Source organism: Balaenoptera musculus, chromosome 17 (genome assembly GCF_009873245.2).
Source record: "Balaenoptera musculus isolate JJ_BM4_2016_0621 chromosome 17, mBalMus1.pri.v3, whole genome shotgun sequence".
Taxonomy (NCBI): domain Eukaryota; kingdom Metazoa; phylum Chordata; class Mammalia; order Artiodactyla; family Balaenopteridae; genus Balaenoptera; species Balaenoptera musculus.
The window spans coordinates 38,733,097-38,749,735 of NC_045801.1; the positions used below are offsets into that span (position 1 = coordinate 38,733,097).

A 16,639-nucleotide genomic window follows, 5' to 3' on the forward strand; every position below is an offset into this window, starting at 1 on the left:
TTCATCTTCACTTTTTTTTTCAAACTAAACATCCTCAGGTCTTTCAACTCTTTTCCACATGCCCTGGCTTTAGAGACTTTTCCTCTTTGCTCATTTGTTGGTTCATTTTCTCCTTCTCTAGGAATTTACTGAGTGTCTGTCGTGTACCTGGCACGTTACTAGCATCGCCAATACAACACAGACATCGACGCCAGCAATCAATCACTACCAAGGCTGACAAGCGCTGGGCTGGAACAGATGGGCATGCTGCAGGGATGTGATGTGGGGTACTTAATCCCAACCTAGAAGATTAGGGCTGCTTCCACATAGACCCGAAAGATGAGTCCAATTCGGTTGGATGAAACAGAGGAGGTAGGACTGCCAAAAAGGGTTTGAGCAGAGGAAATGTTATGTTGGCTTCTCCAACCCCGCCTCTGCTGCTCAGTGGTTGCACGACCTTGAGCAAAACACTTAACCTCTCTAAGCCTCAGTTTCTTCATCTGTAAAATGGGGATAATAATACCACGAAGGGAAGGGTGAACTGCCTAGTACAGTGCCTGGCACATAGTAGACGTTTCCCCAAAACGGGCAGCCGTCGTTACCATTGTTATCATTATTATCATCAGGTGGGGAAACCTGGGACACGACTGGCTCCAGAGGGGTAAGGTTGTATGCCTCGCCCCCCAAGAGGAGCAGTCATCAAAGAGGAGAAAAGAACGGTGGCCATGCCACCCCCCGAGGGGACGTCCTCCACCCCATCCCCCACACATACACACTGCAGGTGCCAAACACATGGGCAAGCTGAGGATCAAACATCCTGGAACTGAAGGAGGGAGTGAATGGAGAGGAAGGGATAATGGAAAGTTATGGAAAAGGAAGGGGATAAAGCGTTTACTAGGGAAGAGAAGGTGAGAGAGAGAATCTGTAAAAGAAAAAAAAAATCAAGTTATACATTCACTGGGTAGGAAAGCTTTTAACTCTGTGGCTTGTTGGAAGTCAGATACTAATGCTTTTTGGAGTTTTCCCAGTATTAATCACAAGACTGGAATGAAGAATTCACTGCATACAGTTTCTAAAAATTGAATGATCCCAGAGACGTTAGTTTATACGTAAAACTGAGCACAGGCAGGGAGAGATGAGATGAGATGATGCACTTTCTGCATCTGGGCTGAGCAGCAGCCATGACAGTCCCTCCATCAGGTCCATAATTCCGTCCCGACCGTATTACAGAGGATGCATAGAGGGGGACTGATAAAAGGGCGGGGGGGGTGATTTTACTTCAAAGGGTTTATTTTTTAAAAAGCCTTTGCTACAGGACTTCCCTAGTGGCACAGTGGTTAAGAATCTGCCTGTCAGTGCAGGGGACACGGGTTCGATCCCTGGCCTGGGAAGATCCCACCTGACGCAGAGCAACTAAACCCGTGCGCCACAACTACTGAAGCCCACGCGCCTAGAGCCCGTGCTCCGCAACAAGAGAAGCCACCGCAATGAGAAGCCCGTGCACCGCAACGAAGAGTAGCCCCCCGCTCGTCACAACTAGAGAAAACCCACATGCAGCAATGAAGACTCAACGCAGCCATAAATAAATAAATAAATAATTTTTTAAAAAATAATAAAAAATAAAATAAAAAGCCTTTGCTATAGTTAAAACAGTTCGATAAGTTCTACGCATCAACCTTCATTTTTATAATCAGTTCTAATGATAAAGACACACGCCAGCCACTGGATTCTTTAGATATGTGTTCATCGCTGCGCTGTAAGAGGCTTGAGTCTCCCCCCTTTGCTAACTCCCCTTAGGTAGAAAAATGTTAGCAGCTTATTTTGAAAGCCCCAGAAAGGGTTGATTGACCTGACTTACAGTTTGCTTATACTCTCCAGCTGCAATTTTCTCAGCAAATGTTTTTCATCCTGCATCTGGCTCGTGCCCCACAGCACCTCTTCCTAAGACCTTTTCCTCCTGCCCATCCCCACCCCACCTCCTAGATTTCTCTTTTGCGAAGGTTCTCAAACTGAGGTCTCCACAAATGCAATTTCTCAGGCCCCAACCCAGACTTACTGAATCAAACACTCCAGGCATGGGAACCAGTGGTCTGCGCGTAACGAGCCCTTCAGGAGCTTCTGACGCCCAGTGAAGTTTGGGAACCACTGTTCAGTTTCCTGATCCTTACGCACCTCCCCCCTCTGCCGCCGCCTCCTGCCTGATTCTGTTGCCCCACTCCTTCTGTCTCAAAGCTTCTCCCTCTCACCTGGAGAGAGGGAAAGAAAGCCAAAGATTGCATGGGGGGGCGGGGGGGGGGGAGGGTTCACTACGGGAACCAGAGAAGGGACAACTGGAAGGCGGGAATCGGTGATGTCACCACGCCCCAGACGAGACCTGAAGGATCCCTGACTTCAGCCACCTCAGAGGAAATGCGGCTTGCCCCGGGGCACTTGCTAAGAGGCTCAAACCATGCACAAGAGGATGAAATCAGCCACCTGTACGCCTCATCCTCTCAGGGGTCCAACACACGCGGAGCTTTCGCTGTGGGCGGGGCCAAAGCAGGGGCTCGAGGTCGGCGACCCCCGTGTTTCCCGCAGGAGCCGCAGTACCTCCAAATACTGATGGGCATTTCCTGTTCTCAAAACTCCTGGTCGGGGAGCAAGCTCGAGTGTGAGGTGCCTTTTTCTTTGCTCAAACACACATCTCCTGAGTCATGCATCCTCTCCTGGGGCGAGGGGCGGGGGCGGGAGGTCACCTTTTCATTCTAGGTTTTCAGAAGCCTTAACAAGTTTGCCAGATCGCTTTACTTCTCTTCGCCTTGGCTTCCTCGTCTGAAAATGAGATAAACCAATAACCACCTTGCAGTGGTTTGTATTTTTTTTTTTTTTTTACAGATCAAGTGAGCTAGCTTGTCCCTGCTCACAACAGTGGCTCAGTAAGTGAGAGTACCTCCAGAGGTGTCATGAAACATGAAAAACAGTCCCTTTCCTCAAGGGTTTACAATCCGGTGCTAAAAACAAGGCAAGTACAAAAATAACCAGAATAGGAATCCTAGGATAGGTGCCATTATCACCCCTCAGAATAAGGCAAAGAGGGTTGTCACCTTGGTAGAGGACCTGCAGTGCGTGTGGCCCATCCCGGGATGGGAGGGTCCTGCCTGGTGGGCAGCCGGAGGAGGTGGCATTTGGCCTGGCCCTGGGTGATCACAAGCCTTGGCCAAGGAAAGATACTCCAGGTAGAAGGAAGAGAGTGAACAAAGCCCTGGAAAGCTCAGGGAAGGAGACAAAAGTTGTATCCCTGACAAAGTGGCTTCAGGGCATGTAAGACTGGTGGCCTCAATGGGTCTGTCCTTCCAGAAACCAGAAGCTCAGATGGCTTTCCGGCATCTGCTTTTCCTCCTTCACTGAGGGTGCTAACAAATGTCAATTAGGGGGATTGTTTCAGGATGTGGAAATTCATTTACTGTCAGCCAATGCTTGAAAATGTTAATAATTATCAACCTAGGCGAAAACCTCCACTGGCAATACAGAGCAGGACATTTCTTACGCTTAATTCTCTATGCCAGCCAACTCCTTCAGTCACATTGCTAATTTAGGCGGTTTCAGCTCCTCATACAAAACACATTGCATTTTTACTCATGTTTTGATGTCAGATTTAATTAGAGATGTATGCAGAATTGAAAATAAATGCCTCCTAATGTACTGTGATTTCCAAGGAACAGAATTTGGGGCTGTATACAGTGAGTTCTTAGATTATCTGTATTAGCTTTATTTTTAAGTAGTAAATTAACTGCTATGAAGAAATTTCACTAAATTCTGTGACCTCCACCCTCGCACACCTCTGGAATTTTTCCTAGCGGAGTGTGTGGGGGGAGGGAGTGTCAGGTCCCACCATCCCCTGAACACACTGTGGGGTCACCCTCCTTTTAATTTTAATTTTTTTAATATTAAAAAAAAAACACAAACATGAATTCTTCGTGGGTGCTCTTGATCCAAAAGGGGAATCTATTATAGGGAAAGGAAGTAGAAATAAAATGAGATAGGCTGGTAAATTTAGAAAAAAAAGCACATGTCAACAAGACTTGGTAAAAGACAGATGAAACAGGGGAGCCAGTGGGCTGAAGTGCAGACAGTTTGAGTGTGTGCTCTCATTCCAGGAGTAAGGGGAGTCACCAATACTGTGGGAGTTTGGGCAAGGAGGGTGAAGGTTTCCAAAAAGGCTGATATGCCCCCACTGGTTGCCCTGGCGACAGGTCCACCCCCATATGACTGTGATACAGTAAAGAGAAAAATGTGCACAAGCAAAGCAGGCAGCAGTTAAGGATAGGGAGCAGCATGACTTCCAGTTAGCACCACCTTGAGGGGACCTTAGGGAAGAGTCTGGGAGGGGACGAGTGCCACTGATGCAGGATGGGTGCAGAGGGAAGAACCTGAAGGCTTCCATGAGCTTAGGCTCTGCGTACAGCACACCCTGCTGCTCCAACTCCACCTGCCGGCACACTTGCCTTGAAGGGACTTTGAGTTGGAGAATGTGCTCACTGGTTTTCCTGGTGGCCTTGGGAGTGCAGGCTCTCCCTGCCCCAGCCCTGGAAGGCTTAGGCAGTCCAGATGGCACAGTAGGGGGTAGAAAGGGAGTCAGCAGTGATCGCCACTGTTGTCAGCTTAAAGTCCTCCAGGGGCTCCCACCCCTGCAGCATGAAGCCCAGACTTTTCGTTGGAGCCCCTGAGGTCCTAAGTGAGCTGGTTCCCAACTCCTCTGGGCTTGTCTCCAGCCCAGACCACCTGCCTGACAGACACGGTGGCCCCAGTGGCTTCACCAGGTCCCATCCCCGTGCTCCATCCTCACTGCTCTCCTGCCAGCTCATCCCCCAGCTCCACATGGTCTCAGCTTTCCCTATTCTGTGTGTTTTCAGGACCTTTCCTTCCTCTTGGAGAAAGAAAAGAATTCACCTGAAGAAAACATTCCCTAGGAATGTCTCCCGAAACCAGCCATTTACAAAGTGTGGTTTGGGGACCCCCTTCACAGGGTCCATGAAATCAAAACTATTTTTGTACTAATGTTTGCCTGTTATACTCTAACTCTCTTATGTGTGAACATAGTTCGAAATGTTTATTGATGTGGTTTTAGATTCCACACTGCAATTAACCTTTAAGGAACTACCATTTGTCAAGTTTTGGTGTCATATCAGAGAAGAATATCCATAATCACATGAAAAGGCTATTGAAAAACGTCTTCTTTTTCTGACTACATATCTGTGTGAGGCCATATTTTCTTCATGTAACCCAACCAAAACAATATTTCATGACAGACTGAATGGATGAGAAATGAGAATCCAGCTGTCTTTAATTAAGCCAGACACTGAACAGATTTGCAAAAATGTAAAATCCTGCCATTCTTCTCACAATTTTTTTATTTAGAAAATATTATTATACAAATATTTTTACTTACATTATGGTTAGGTTATGGGTTTATTATTGTTATTTTTAAATTAATTAATTAATAGTTTTTAAAGTTCTCCATTTCAATTTCTGATCCAGTAAACCTCAGTAGACTTAACCCACAAAAATAAAAGCTCTTGGGTATCCTCAATAATTTTTGAGTGCACAAGGGTCCTGAGACCACTTTCTTCTACTGAGCCTACAGCAGGCAGAGTAGAGCTGTAACTTAGCTATGCCTCTACCGTTGAACGCCGATTCCACCAATTAATGACCTTTTTACATGTCTGTCTCCCCCACTGCACAAGTGCTTCCTGATGATCGTTGTTCTTTTTTTTTTTCTTAACATCTTTATTGGAGTATAATTGCTTTACAATGGTGTGTTAGGTTCTGCTTTATAACAAAGTGAATCAGTTATACATATACATATGTTCCCATATCTCTTCCCTCTTGCGTCTCCCTCCCTCCCACCCTCCCTATCCCACCCCTCTAGGTGGTCACAAACCACCTAGCTGATCTCCCTGTGCTATGCGGCTGCTTCCCACTAGCTATCTATTTTACGTTTGGTAGTGTATATATGTCAATGCCACTCTCTCACTTTGTCCCAGCTTACCCTTCCCCCTCCCCATATCCTCAAGTCCATTCTCTAGTAGGTCTGTGTCTTTATTCCCATCTTACCCCTAGGTTCTTCATGACTTTTTTTTTTTTCCCTTAGATTCCATATATATGTGTTAGCATACAGTATTTGTTTTTCTCTTTCTGACTTACGTCACTCTGTATGACAGACTCTAGGTCCATCCAGCTCACTACAAATAACTCAATTTCGTTTCTTTTTATGGCCGAGTAATATTCCATTGTATATATGTGCCACATCTTCTTTATCCATTCATCTGTTGATGGACACTTAGGTTGCTTCCATGTCCTGGCTATTGTAAATAGAGCTGCAATGAACATTTTGGTACATGACTCTTTTTGAATTATGGTTTTCTCAGGGTATATGCCCAGTAGTGGGATTGCTGGGTCGTATGGTAGTTCTATTTGTAGTTTTTTAAGGAACCTCCATACTGTTCTCCATAGTGGCTGTATCAGTTTACATTCCCACCAATAGTGCAAGAGTGTTCCCTTTTCTCCACACCCTCCCCAGCATTTATTGTTTCTAGATTTTTTGATGATGGCCATTCTGACCGGTGTGAGATGATATCTCATTGTAGTTTTGATTTGCATTTCTCTAATGATTAATGATGTTGAGCATTCTTTCATGTGTTTGTTGGCAATCTGTATATCTTCTTTGGAGAAATGTCTATTTAGGTCTTCTGCCCATTTTTGGATTGTGTTGTTTGTTTTTTTGTTATTGAGCTGCATGAGCTGCTTGTAAATTTTGGAGATTAATCCTTTGTCAGTTGCTTCATTTGCAAATATTTTCTCCCGTTCTGAGGGTTGTCTTTTGGTCTTGTTTATGGTTTCCTTTGCTGTGCAAAAGCTTTTAAGTTTCATTAGGTCCCATTTGTTTATTTTTGTTTTTATTTCCATTTCTCTAGGAGGTGGGTCAAAAAGGATCTTGCTGTGATTTATTGATGGTTGTTCTTTAACCCCCTCATGTCTGGCACAAAGCAGAAAGTCCAGATGAATGAACGAAGTAGAAGGGAAGCCCACGTGGACACACATCACAGGCTACTGCCCGCGCTACGTGCAAACATTCATAGGAGGGCAGATAAATATCTGCATTATTTTTTTTTAACTGGCTCAAGTTGTTACTGGGCCTCTGACTTGAATTTAGACATAAATATAAATATTTTTTTAAAAATCAGAAAATTCAAACGAAAAATTAACCTAAGAAACAATTCTGCTTCTACTCTGTTAAACTTTCAGAGACACCCCATGCAAGCAAGTAACTGGGGAAATACACCATGCAGTGGATATCACAAATACAGCCAAAATGATTTGCCACAAAAAAAGAGATCAGGGCAAGGACCAAAACAAACACAGCTTCTCCATCTTTGTTCACTGTCAAAGGTAGACCAAAAGCAGATGGCACTAGAGGATCCAGGCCAGAGTTGCGGTGTTTGCCTTTGGTTTCACGATTCTCACTCACTCACCATGTTCCCAAGTCAAGCAGCCCTCCAGCATGTCAGGGAGCGGCCACACCATCCCCTGGGGAGCAGAGATGTGCCATATCCCATCCCCCTCTTTGTCCCTGACACATTCTCCTACAAAATGAGAAAAGGGGATGGGGAGGATACTGGACGTGGGATGGATGCCCTTAGCAAAACAGGATCTTTTACCTCCGAAGACAAGGGGTTTCTACTTCAGAGCTTGAGCTCAGGGTGACAGAGAGGGCAGTGAATGCTGACAACTAGGGGAGGCCCCGTGGGGGGAGGGGGGGTATGAGAGTGTGTGAGTGTGTGTGTTTGTGTGCATGTGTGTGTACAAGTATGTGTCGGAGGTGGGGAGAGAAGAGAGAGAGAGAGAGGCAGGGGGTGGGGATGGCACGGGGGCAGAGATATTTGACACCAAGAGGAGTATGAATTTCTGGCTAAGAGCGTAGAGGCTCATTCGGAAAGCAGCCCCATCAGAAACCCAACTGTGTAATCGCTGCTGCTGATCTAGGAATCAGGCGTTTCCAGTTCTCTCTCTCTCTCTCTCCCACACACACACACGCCTACACATCTCCACCACCTCTGTCTTTCTAGATAGAGAGATAGATGATAGATAGATACATAGATAGATGATAGATAGATACATACATAGATAGATGATAGATAGATGATAGATAGATAGATACATAGACAGATGATAGATACATAGATAGATGATAGATACATAGATAGATATGTTTATCATATGATGGTATATGTTTATCATCTTGAAATTTGTTTTTAAAAAACCCTTTAATCAGCATACTAAATATCCCCCAGCCCTTTCCACATTTGCAGAAGTCCTATGTTTATGTCACTATGGAAACAGATTCTCAAGAGACTAAAGACATGGAGGGCCCAGCATCATGGAGTCATTGTTTAGGTTAACACCGTAAAGATTCTGACCTCTCAAAACAGAGCTTTTGGTTCCTCTGGTCTCTAACTGTCATTTCAGATGCTGAGGCGACCAGGCACTGGGCAGTTCTCTCAGTGGCCTTCACAGGGGGTGAGATTTTAGGGGGTACAAATATAAAACACAGTTTTGGAGAACAACTTCATGGAATGATAGTTGTGGTAAAGCTTTCATTCACTGCATACCTATAATTTACATATATTAATCATCTTGCTTTCTCCTCACAAAAATATTCCAAGATCAGCATTAACATTCCCATTTTATGGATGAGGAAACTGAACCTCGGAGTGGTCATGTTGCCTAAGTGTACACACTTGGTCACTACCAGAGCCAGGTCTATGAACTCAGGTCTATGCCAAAACCCACCATCCTTCCACTGGCCAGCCTTCCTGTTACCCCCGCATCCTAGGCCTTCCAGAGCCCATGTTTAGAACCAGGCCCATGCATCTATATTCTGTGTGTTTTCAGGACTTTTCCTTCCTCTTGGAGAAAGAAAAGAATTCACCTGAAGAAAACACGTTCACTGGGTGAGCCTAACAGACCTCTAACATTTTCCATTTCTAATATCTTGATTCCACCTCTCTTTTGGGCCGGCTCCCACCTTCCCCAAACCCGCCTGCTCTTCTTCCCATGCTGCCAGGCAGGGAAGCATTATTAACACAGATTAGCCAGACAAATCCAATAAAAAATTCTCATAACACCCTTGTCCAGGTAAGTCCAACCAGGACTTTTTCAGATGAAAACTCGTGCCCTTGCTTATTGAGGAAAAGTCATGAGCTTTGGATTAAATGAAAAGCTTTGCAACAGAAGAGGTTTAATTTCATTTGAAAACCCGTGTACAACCACATTCTCAACTCAGGACACACTCATTGCCAATGAGATGCCCTCTCCCCCAGCACGCCCAACACGGGACCCAGGGCTGGGAGAGCTGCCCCGACGGACACCCATCCCCTGGTCTGGAGGTCCACCCTCGACCACCTCTTCCTACTTCTGTAGGTGGAGCCCCGTCACTCACCCAGGAGGGCCGTCTGAGGGTGGGTCCGAGCATGTCTCGCTCTGGAGATGGACCTGGAAGGAGGCCACTCCCTGGCCTCAGCGGGGAGGAGGAGGACCTGTCCGAGGATCAGCAGAAAGCAGCCCACCAGCATCTTTTCCATCTTCAAGAGGAGAAAGAGGGGCAAGGCTGTGACAAACACAATGGGAGAAGAGGGCTGGGTGAGGTTTCTGGGTCTCCCTGAATGCTAGGTGCTGCAGACTCGCCCCCCCCACCTTTCCCCAGATCAGACAGGCCACTTGTACTGAAAATTCCATTTGTGTGTATGACCCTCAGACCCACTGGTAGGTTCTTGGATACTCTGAGCAGGGCGTGCATAGTTGGAGTTTTTTGTCACTTTGGTCACTATAAGACTGAATGGAAAACTTGGGGGAAAAAAGTCTACCCTGAAGTTTCTTTTCAATCAAGTTCATTATCAATTATTCATAGTCACATTCTATATCTTGGATTTGAAAAAGGAAAAACTACATCTGAGGGTTCCAAGTAACAATATTTTCTTAGTCTAATAATAGTGGATGGTACACATTAATATATATGTTTCCCAAGGAATACATATACGGTTGCATAAGTTAACATGACTTAGCCTCCTAGCCTCTCTGCCTTCCACACACATCTATTAAGAGGGAACATGGTGCAGTGTTTTTAAGGGCTTGGACCCTGGCACCAGACCGCCTGGCTTTGCAGTGTCCTGGCTCTGACACTTGCTAACTGTGTGTGACCTTGGGCAATCTGCTTAACCTTCTCATGCCATGTGGGAATATGGTTAATTGGGTGACTTAATCCATGTAACAAAAGCATTCAGGATAGTGTCTGGCACACATGGGGAGATGAGTACAAGCAAACAAGCAACAGCGTTAGGGCACCAGAGAAGAATAGGATCAAACGCAACGTTGAGCACAGAGCTCTTGGATGCAGAAAGAATTTTGACTCTTGAGTTGAGTTTCAGATATCCACAGGGGCGAGGGAGTTTCAACCAGAGTAGCACACTCTTGACCAGACTTTACCCGTTTTCTGTACTGGTCCTGGAGAGTAGCTGGTGTGAAGGCTCAGGAGGAAAGATTCTGAGCAGGGAAGCGACATGGTCAGATCCAGGGTTTCCCAGGATGGCCAATCTCAGTGCTTCACATGGGATGAGAAAGGTACTTTCCACATGATGAATGATATTGACTATTCTGCCTGGCAAACCTTCATGGAGAAGGCAATATCCTGGCACTAGGTTTAAACGTAGTTTTCTTCTAGTTTCTATCATTATGGTGGGTGTCATAGCAACTTATTAATTTATACAAATGAGTGAGGAGGAGGGAATATTTAAGGAGGAACCACATTTAAGGAAGATCATCTGCCTGTAAAGTCTTTACTAAATCCTCATCCTGTGCTTAGCAATTTCACCCAATTGATTTCATCCAATCTTCATACCTATCTTGCATAAATCAGAATTATTATTTCTGCTTTTTAGAGATGAGGAAACTGAGGCTCAGAGAAGTTTAGTAACTTGACCTAGGTCACCCAGCTAAAGTAAGTAGCAAAGTAAGGACTCAAACCCAGGGTAAGAGGCTAATTTGCCAATTCACTGATTAGCAGAAAACTTGATTAGCTGCAAGTCAAGTCCCCAGAAGGCAATTCATGAAAGGCCATAGCTGTTTCACCATCAGAGATGGAAATAGGGCAGGGCAGGGGCAGGGACCACTTTCTAAAAAGTGAAAAAATAATACTCAATAATTCAGTGAACTGTTTGCTCAGCAAACTGCTTTCAGGAATTGACCTGGAGATGAACCCAGGCCTGTCGACCTTCAAAGTCCACAGTTTTTCACACTTGCTGTGTTGAGCTAGCTCACTTTTCACTATGCATTAAAATTCTATTAAAAATAGCAGATGCTTATGCAGCACTTACTATGTGCCAGGCACTGGGCCAAGTGCTTTAAATTTATTAAGTCATTTAATTCTTACAGTAACTAGAGAAGTTCAATAATTTGCCCAAGGGTATGCAGCTGATAAAGGGGTGAAGCTCCAGAGCATTGCTAGTTCATTACAGATAACTACTGCCCACCCCTTATAAACAAATTAAACTCTTTACTAATTGGACTGTTCCCTATTCATAGCTTAATCTGTGAGATTCCCTTTTAGAAAAGGAAGAAAAAAGATTTTGCCTCTTTCTCTGATCTTAAACCTACTGTTTACTGTCAAGTTTCCTTGGTATTTATCACATTTTATGTGACATTCTAAGTGTGTTATGTCATTTATATGCGATTTATTATTTTAATGATGTTCTCCTTCCTCCCATCTGAGCAAATACAAAGTCCACGTTTATTTCTTTTAAAATGTATACAACATGCTCTGAAGGCACACGTCCTTCCTGACACATCTGCAATTAAATCCAAACATTTAGAGCATGATGTGGTGGATAATTATCATTTTCAGAAAACAAATACCACTTCATGTGGCTTGGGTTTACTGTGGATTTCAAGAAGTGTTTGCATTTTCAAGTCACCATTGCTCACCAAAAGGCCCTGAAGATAGGTGAGGGATAGGGAGTTAAAAATAAACAGAAGTAAACACTTCTAGCTGTCTAACCCTGAGAAGGTTACTTTCCCTCTCTCTGCCTCAGTTTCCTCATCTTTAAACTGGGGATAATGAAGAAACCTGGTCGTTGTATGAATTAAATCAGCTGATATATATATATAAAGCACATAGAACACTGCCTGGCACATAGTAAGTGCTCAAGAAGCGATAGCTACTTATTATTATTATCATCATTATGCAATCAAACCAATTAATATAAAGTACACATTGTTAATTTTTGTCATACTGAGCCATTTAATGTACCTTAAATTAACTTTGATGCTTACCTATGACTACTCTAATAAAACAATGACACACAAATCCATAATTTAAAAATACATGTTAGTATCTAAAAGTATTTAAAACTCTCTTTTTCAGAATGAAATAATGCCACTTGCAGCAACATGGATGGACCTAGAGATTATCATACTAAGTGAAGTAAGTCAGAAAGAGAAAGACAAATACCATATGATATCACTTATATGTGGAATTTAAGATATGACACAAATGAACTTATCTACAAAACAGAAACAGACTCACAGACATAGAGAATAGACTTGTGGTTGCCGAGGGAGAGAAGGGATGGATTGGGAGTTTGGGATTAGCAGATGTAAACTATTATATATAGACTGGATAAACAACAAGGTCCTACTATAGCACAGGAACTATATTCAATATCCTGTGATAAACCATAATGGAAAAGAATATGAAAAAGAATATATGTATAACTGAATCACTTTGTGTAGAGTACAAATTAACACAACATTGTAAATCAACTGTACTTCAATAAAATATATTTTTTAAAATGTTCTTTTTTCAAAATGCAATGGCACAGCAAGTCACAGTCTGGTAGAAAAGATTTACAAAACATTATCTGGTATATCATTTATCTCCGGACATAAACTCTTGTAACTCAACACAAAGACAAAAAACCTACTTGAAAATGTGCAAAATATTTGAACACTCACACTGCCAAAGAAGACATTCAGATAACAAATAAACACATGAGAAGATGTTCAACATTCTTAGTCATTAGAAAAATGCAAATTAAAAATCACAATGACAGAGGATTAACCAAGATGGCAGAGTAGAAGGACGTGCTCTCACTCCCTCTTGCGAGAGCACCAGAATCACAACTGGCTGCTGGACAATCATTGACAGGAAGACCCTGGACTTCACCAAGGAGGATACCCCACGTCCAAGGACAGAGGAGAAGCCACAGTGAGACGGTAGGAGGGGCGCAATCAGAGTAAAATCAAATCCCATAACTGCTGGGTGGGTGACTCACAGACTGGCGAACACTTATACCACAGAAGTCCACCCACTGGAGTGAAGGTTCTGAGCCCCACGTCAGGCTTCCCAACCTGGGGGTCCTGCAACGGGAGGAGGAATTCCTAGAGAATCAGACTTTGAAGCCTAGTGGGAATTGACTGCAGGACTTCTACAGGACTGGGGGAAACAGAGACCCCACTCTTGGAGGGCACACACAAAGTAGTGTGCGCATCGGGACCCAGGGGAAGGAGCAGTGACCCTGGGGGAGACTGAACCAGACCTACCTGCTGGTGTTGGGGGGTCTCCTGCAGAGGCGGGGGGTGGCTCTGTTTCACCGTGGGGACAAGGACACTGGCAGCGGAGGTTCTGGGAAGTGCTCCTTGGTGTGAGCCCTCCCAGAGTCTGCCATTAACCCCACCAAAGAGCCCAGGTAGGCTCCAGTGTTGGGTTGCCTCAGGCAAAACAACCAACAGGGAGGGAACCCAGCCCCACCCATCAACAGTCAAGTGGATTAAAGTTTTACTGAGCTCTGACCACCACAGCAACAGTCAGCTCTACCCACCACCAGAGCCTCCCATCAAGCCTCTTAGATAGCCTCAACCACCAGAGGGCAGACAGCAGAAGCAAGAAAAACTACAATCCTGCAGCCTGTGGACCAAAAACCACAGTTACAGAAAGATAGACAAGATGAAAAGGCAGAGGGCTATGTACCAGATGAAGGAACAAGAAAAAACCCCAGAAAAACAACTAAATGAAGTGGAGATAGGCAACCTTCCAGAAAAAGAATTCAGAATAATGATAGTGAAGATGTTCCAGGACCTCGGAATAAAAATGGAGGCAAAGATTGAGAAGATGCAAGAAATGATTAACAAAGACCTAGAAGAATTAAAGAACAAACAAACAGAGATGACCAATACAATAACTGAAATGAAAACTACACTAGAAGGAATCAATAGCAGAATAACTGAGGCAGAAGAACGGATAAGTGACCTGGAAGACAGAATGGTGGAATTCACTGCTGCGGAACAGACTAAAGAAAAAAGAATGAAAAGAAATGAAGACAGCCTAAGAGACCTCTGGGACAACATTAAACGCAACAACATTTGCATTATAGGGGTCCCAAAAGGAGAAGAGAGAGAGAAAGGACCAGAGAAAATATTTGAAGAGATTATAGTCGAAAACTTCCCTAACATGGGAAAGGAAATAGCCACCCAAGTCCAGGAAGCGCAGAGAGTCCCATACAGGATAAACCCAAGGAGAAATATGCCGAGACACATAGTAATCAAAGTGGCAAAAATTAAAGACAAAGAAAAATTATTGAAAGCAGCGAGGGAAAAACTACAAATAACATACAAGGGAACTCCCATAAGGTTAACAGCTGATTTCTCAGCAGAAACTCTACAAGCCAGAAGGGAGTGGCATGATATACTTAAAGTGATGAAAGGGAAGAACCTGCAACCAAGATTACTCTACCCGGCAAGGATCTCATTTAGATTTGATGGAGAAATCAAAAGCTTTGCAGACAAGCAAAAGCTACGAGAATTCAGCACCACCAAACCAGCTCTACAACAAATGCTAAAGGAACTTCTCTAAGTGGGAAACACAAGAGAAGAAAAGGACCTACAAAAACAAACCCAAAACAATTAAGAAAATGATCATAGGAACATACATATCGATAATTACCTTAAACGTGAATGGATTAAATGCCCCAACCAAAAGACATAGACTGGCTGAATGGATACAAAAACAAGACCCATATATATGCTGTCTACAAGAGACCCACTTTAGACCTAGGGACACATACAGACTGAAAGTGAGGGGATGGAAAAAGATATTCCATGCAAATGGAAATCAAAAGAAAGCTGGAGTAGCTATACTCATATCAGATAAAATAGACTTTAAAATAAAGAATGTTACAAGAGACAAGGAAGGACACTACATAATGATCAAGGGATCAATCCAAGAAGAAGATATAACAATTATAAATATATATGCACCTAACATAGGAGCACCTCAATACATAAGGCAACTGCTAACAGCTATAAAAGAGGAAATCGACAGTAACACAATAATAGTGGGGGACTTTAACACCTCACTTACACCAATGGACAGATCATCCAAAATGAAAATACATAAGGAAGCAGAAGCTTTAAATGACACAATAGACCAGTTAGATTTAATTGATATATATAGGACATTCCATCCAAAAACAGCAGATTACACGTTCTTCTCAAGTGCACACGGAACATTCTCCAGGATAGATCACATCTTGGGTCACAAATCAAGCCTCAGTAAATTTAAGAAAATTGAAATCATACCAAGCATCTTTTCGGACCACAACGCTATGAGATTAGAAATGAATTACAGGGAAAAAAACGTAAAAAAGACAAACACATGGAGGCTAAACAATACGTTACTAAATAACCAAGAGATCACTGAAGGAATCAGAGAGGAAATCAAAAAATACCTAGAGACAAATGACAATGAAAACACGACGACCCAAAACCTATGGGATGCAGCAAAAGCAGTTCTAAGAGGGAAGTTTATAGCTATACAAGCTTATCTCAAGAAACAAGAAAAATCTCAAGTAAACAATCTAACCTTACACTTAAAGAAACTAGAGAAAGAAGAACAAACAAAACCCAAAGTTAGCAGAAGGAAAGAAATCATAAAGATCAGAGCAGAAATAAATGAAATAGAAACAAAGAAAACAATAGCAAAGATCAATAAAACTAAAAGTTGGTTCTTTGAGAAGATAAACAAAATTGATAAGCCATTAGCCAGACTCATCAAGAAAAAGGGGAGAGGACTCAAATCAATAAAATCAGAAATGAAAAAGGAGAAGTTACAACAGACACCGCAGAAATACAAAGCATCCTAAGAGACTACTACAAGCAACTTTATGCCAATAAAATGGACAACCTGGAAGAAATGGACAAATTCTTAGAAAGGTATAACCTTCCAAGACTGAACCAGGAAGAAACAGAAAATATGAACAGACCAATCACAAGTAATGAAATTGAAACTGTGATTAAAAATCTTCCAACAAACAAAAGTCCAGGACCAGATGGCTTCACAGGTGAATTCTATCAAATATTTAGAGAAGAGCTAACACCTATCCTTCTCAAACTCTTCCAAAAAATTGCAGAGGAAGGAACACTCCCAAACTCATTCTATGAGGCCACCATCACCCTGATACCAAAACCAGACAAAGACACTACAAAAAAAGAAAATTACAGATCAGTATCACTGATGAATATAGATGCAAAAATCCTCAACAAAATACTAGCAAACAGAATCCAACAACACATT

General features: G+C 43.1%; 1 protein-coding gene across 3 annotated transcripts in view; it reads right to left on the reverse strand.

Annotated features, from left to right (window-relative positions):
• The window catches only part of MATN2 (matrilin 2), a 159,247-nt gene that overhangs the window by 128,883 nt on the left and 13,725 nt on the right, over positions 1–16,639 (reverse strand). For 2 of the 3 annotated variants that reach the window (XM_036830498.1, XM_036830496.1), the window contains exon 2: positions 9,458–9,625. In XM_036830498.1, coding sequence (XP_036686393.1) covers positions 9,458–9,599 — 142 coding nt within the window. In that variant the 5' untranslated portion in view covers positions 9,600–9,625. The remainder of the gene's footprint in view (positions 1–9,457; positions 9,626–16,639) is intronic. The other variant, XM_036830497.1, reaches the window with a different exon arrangement.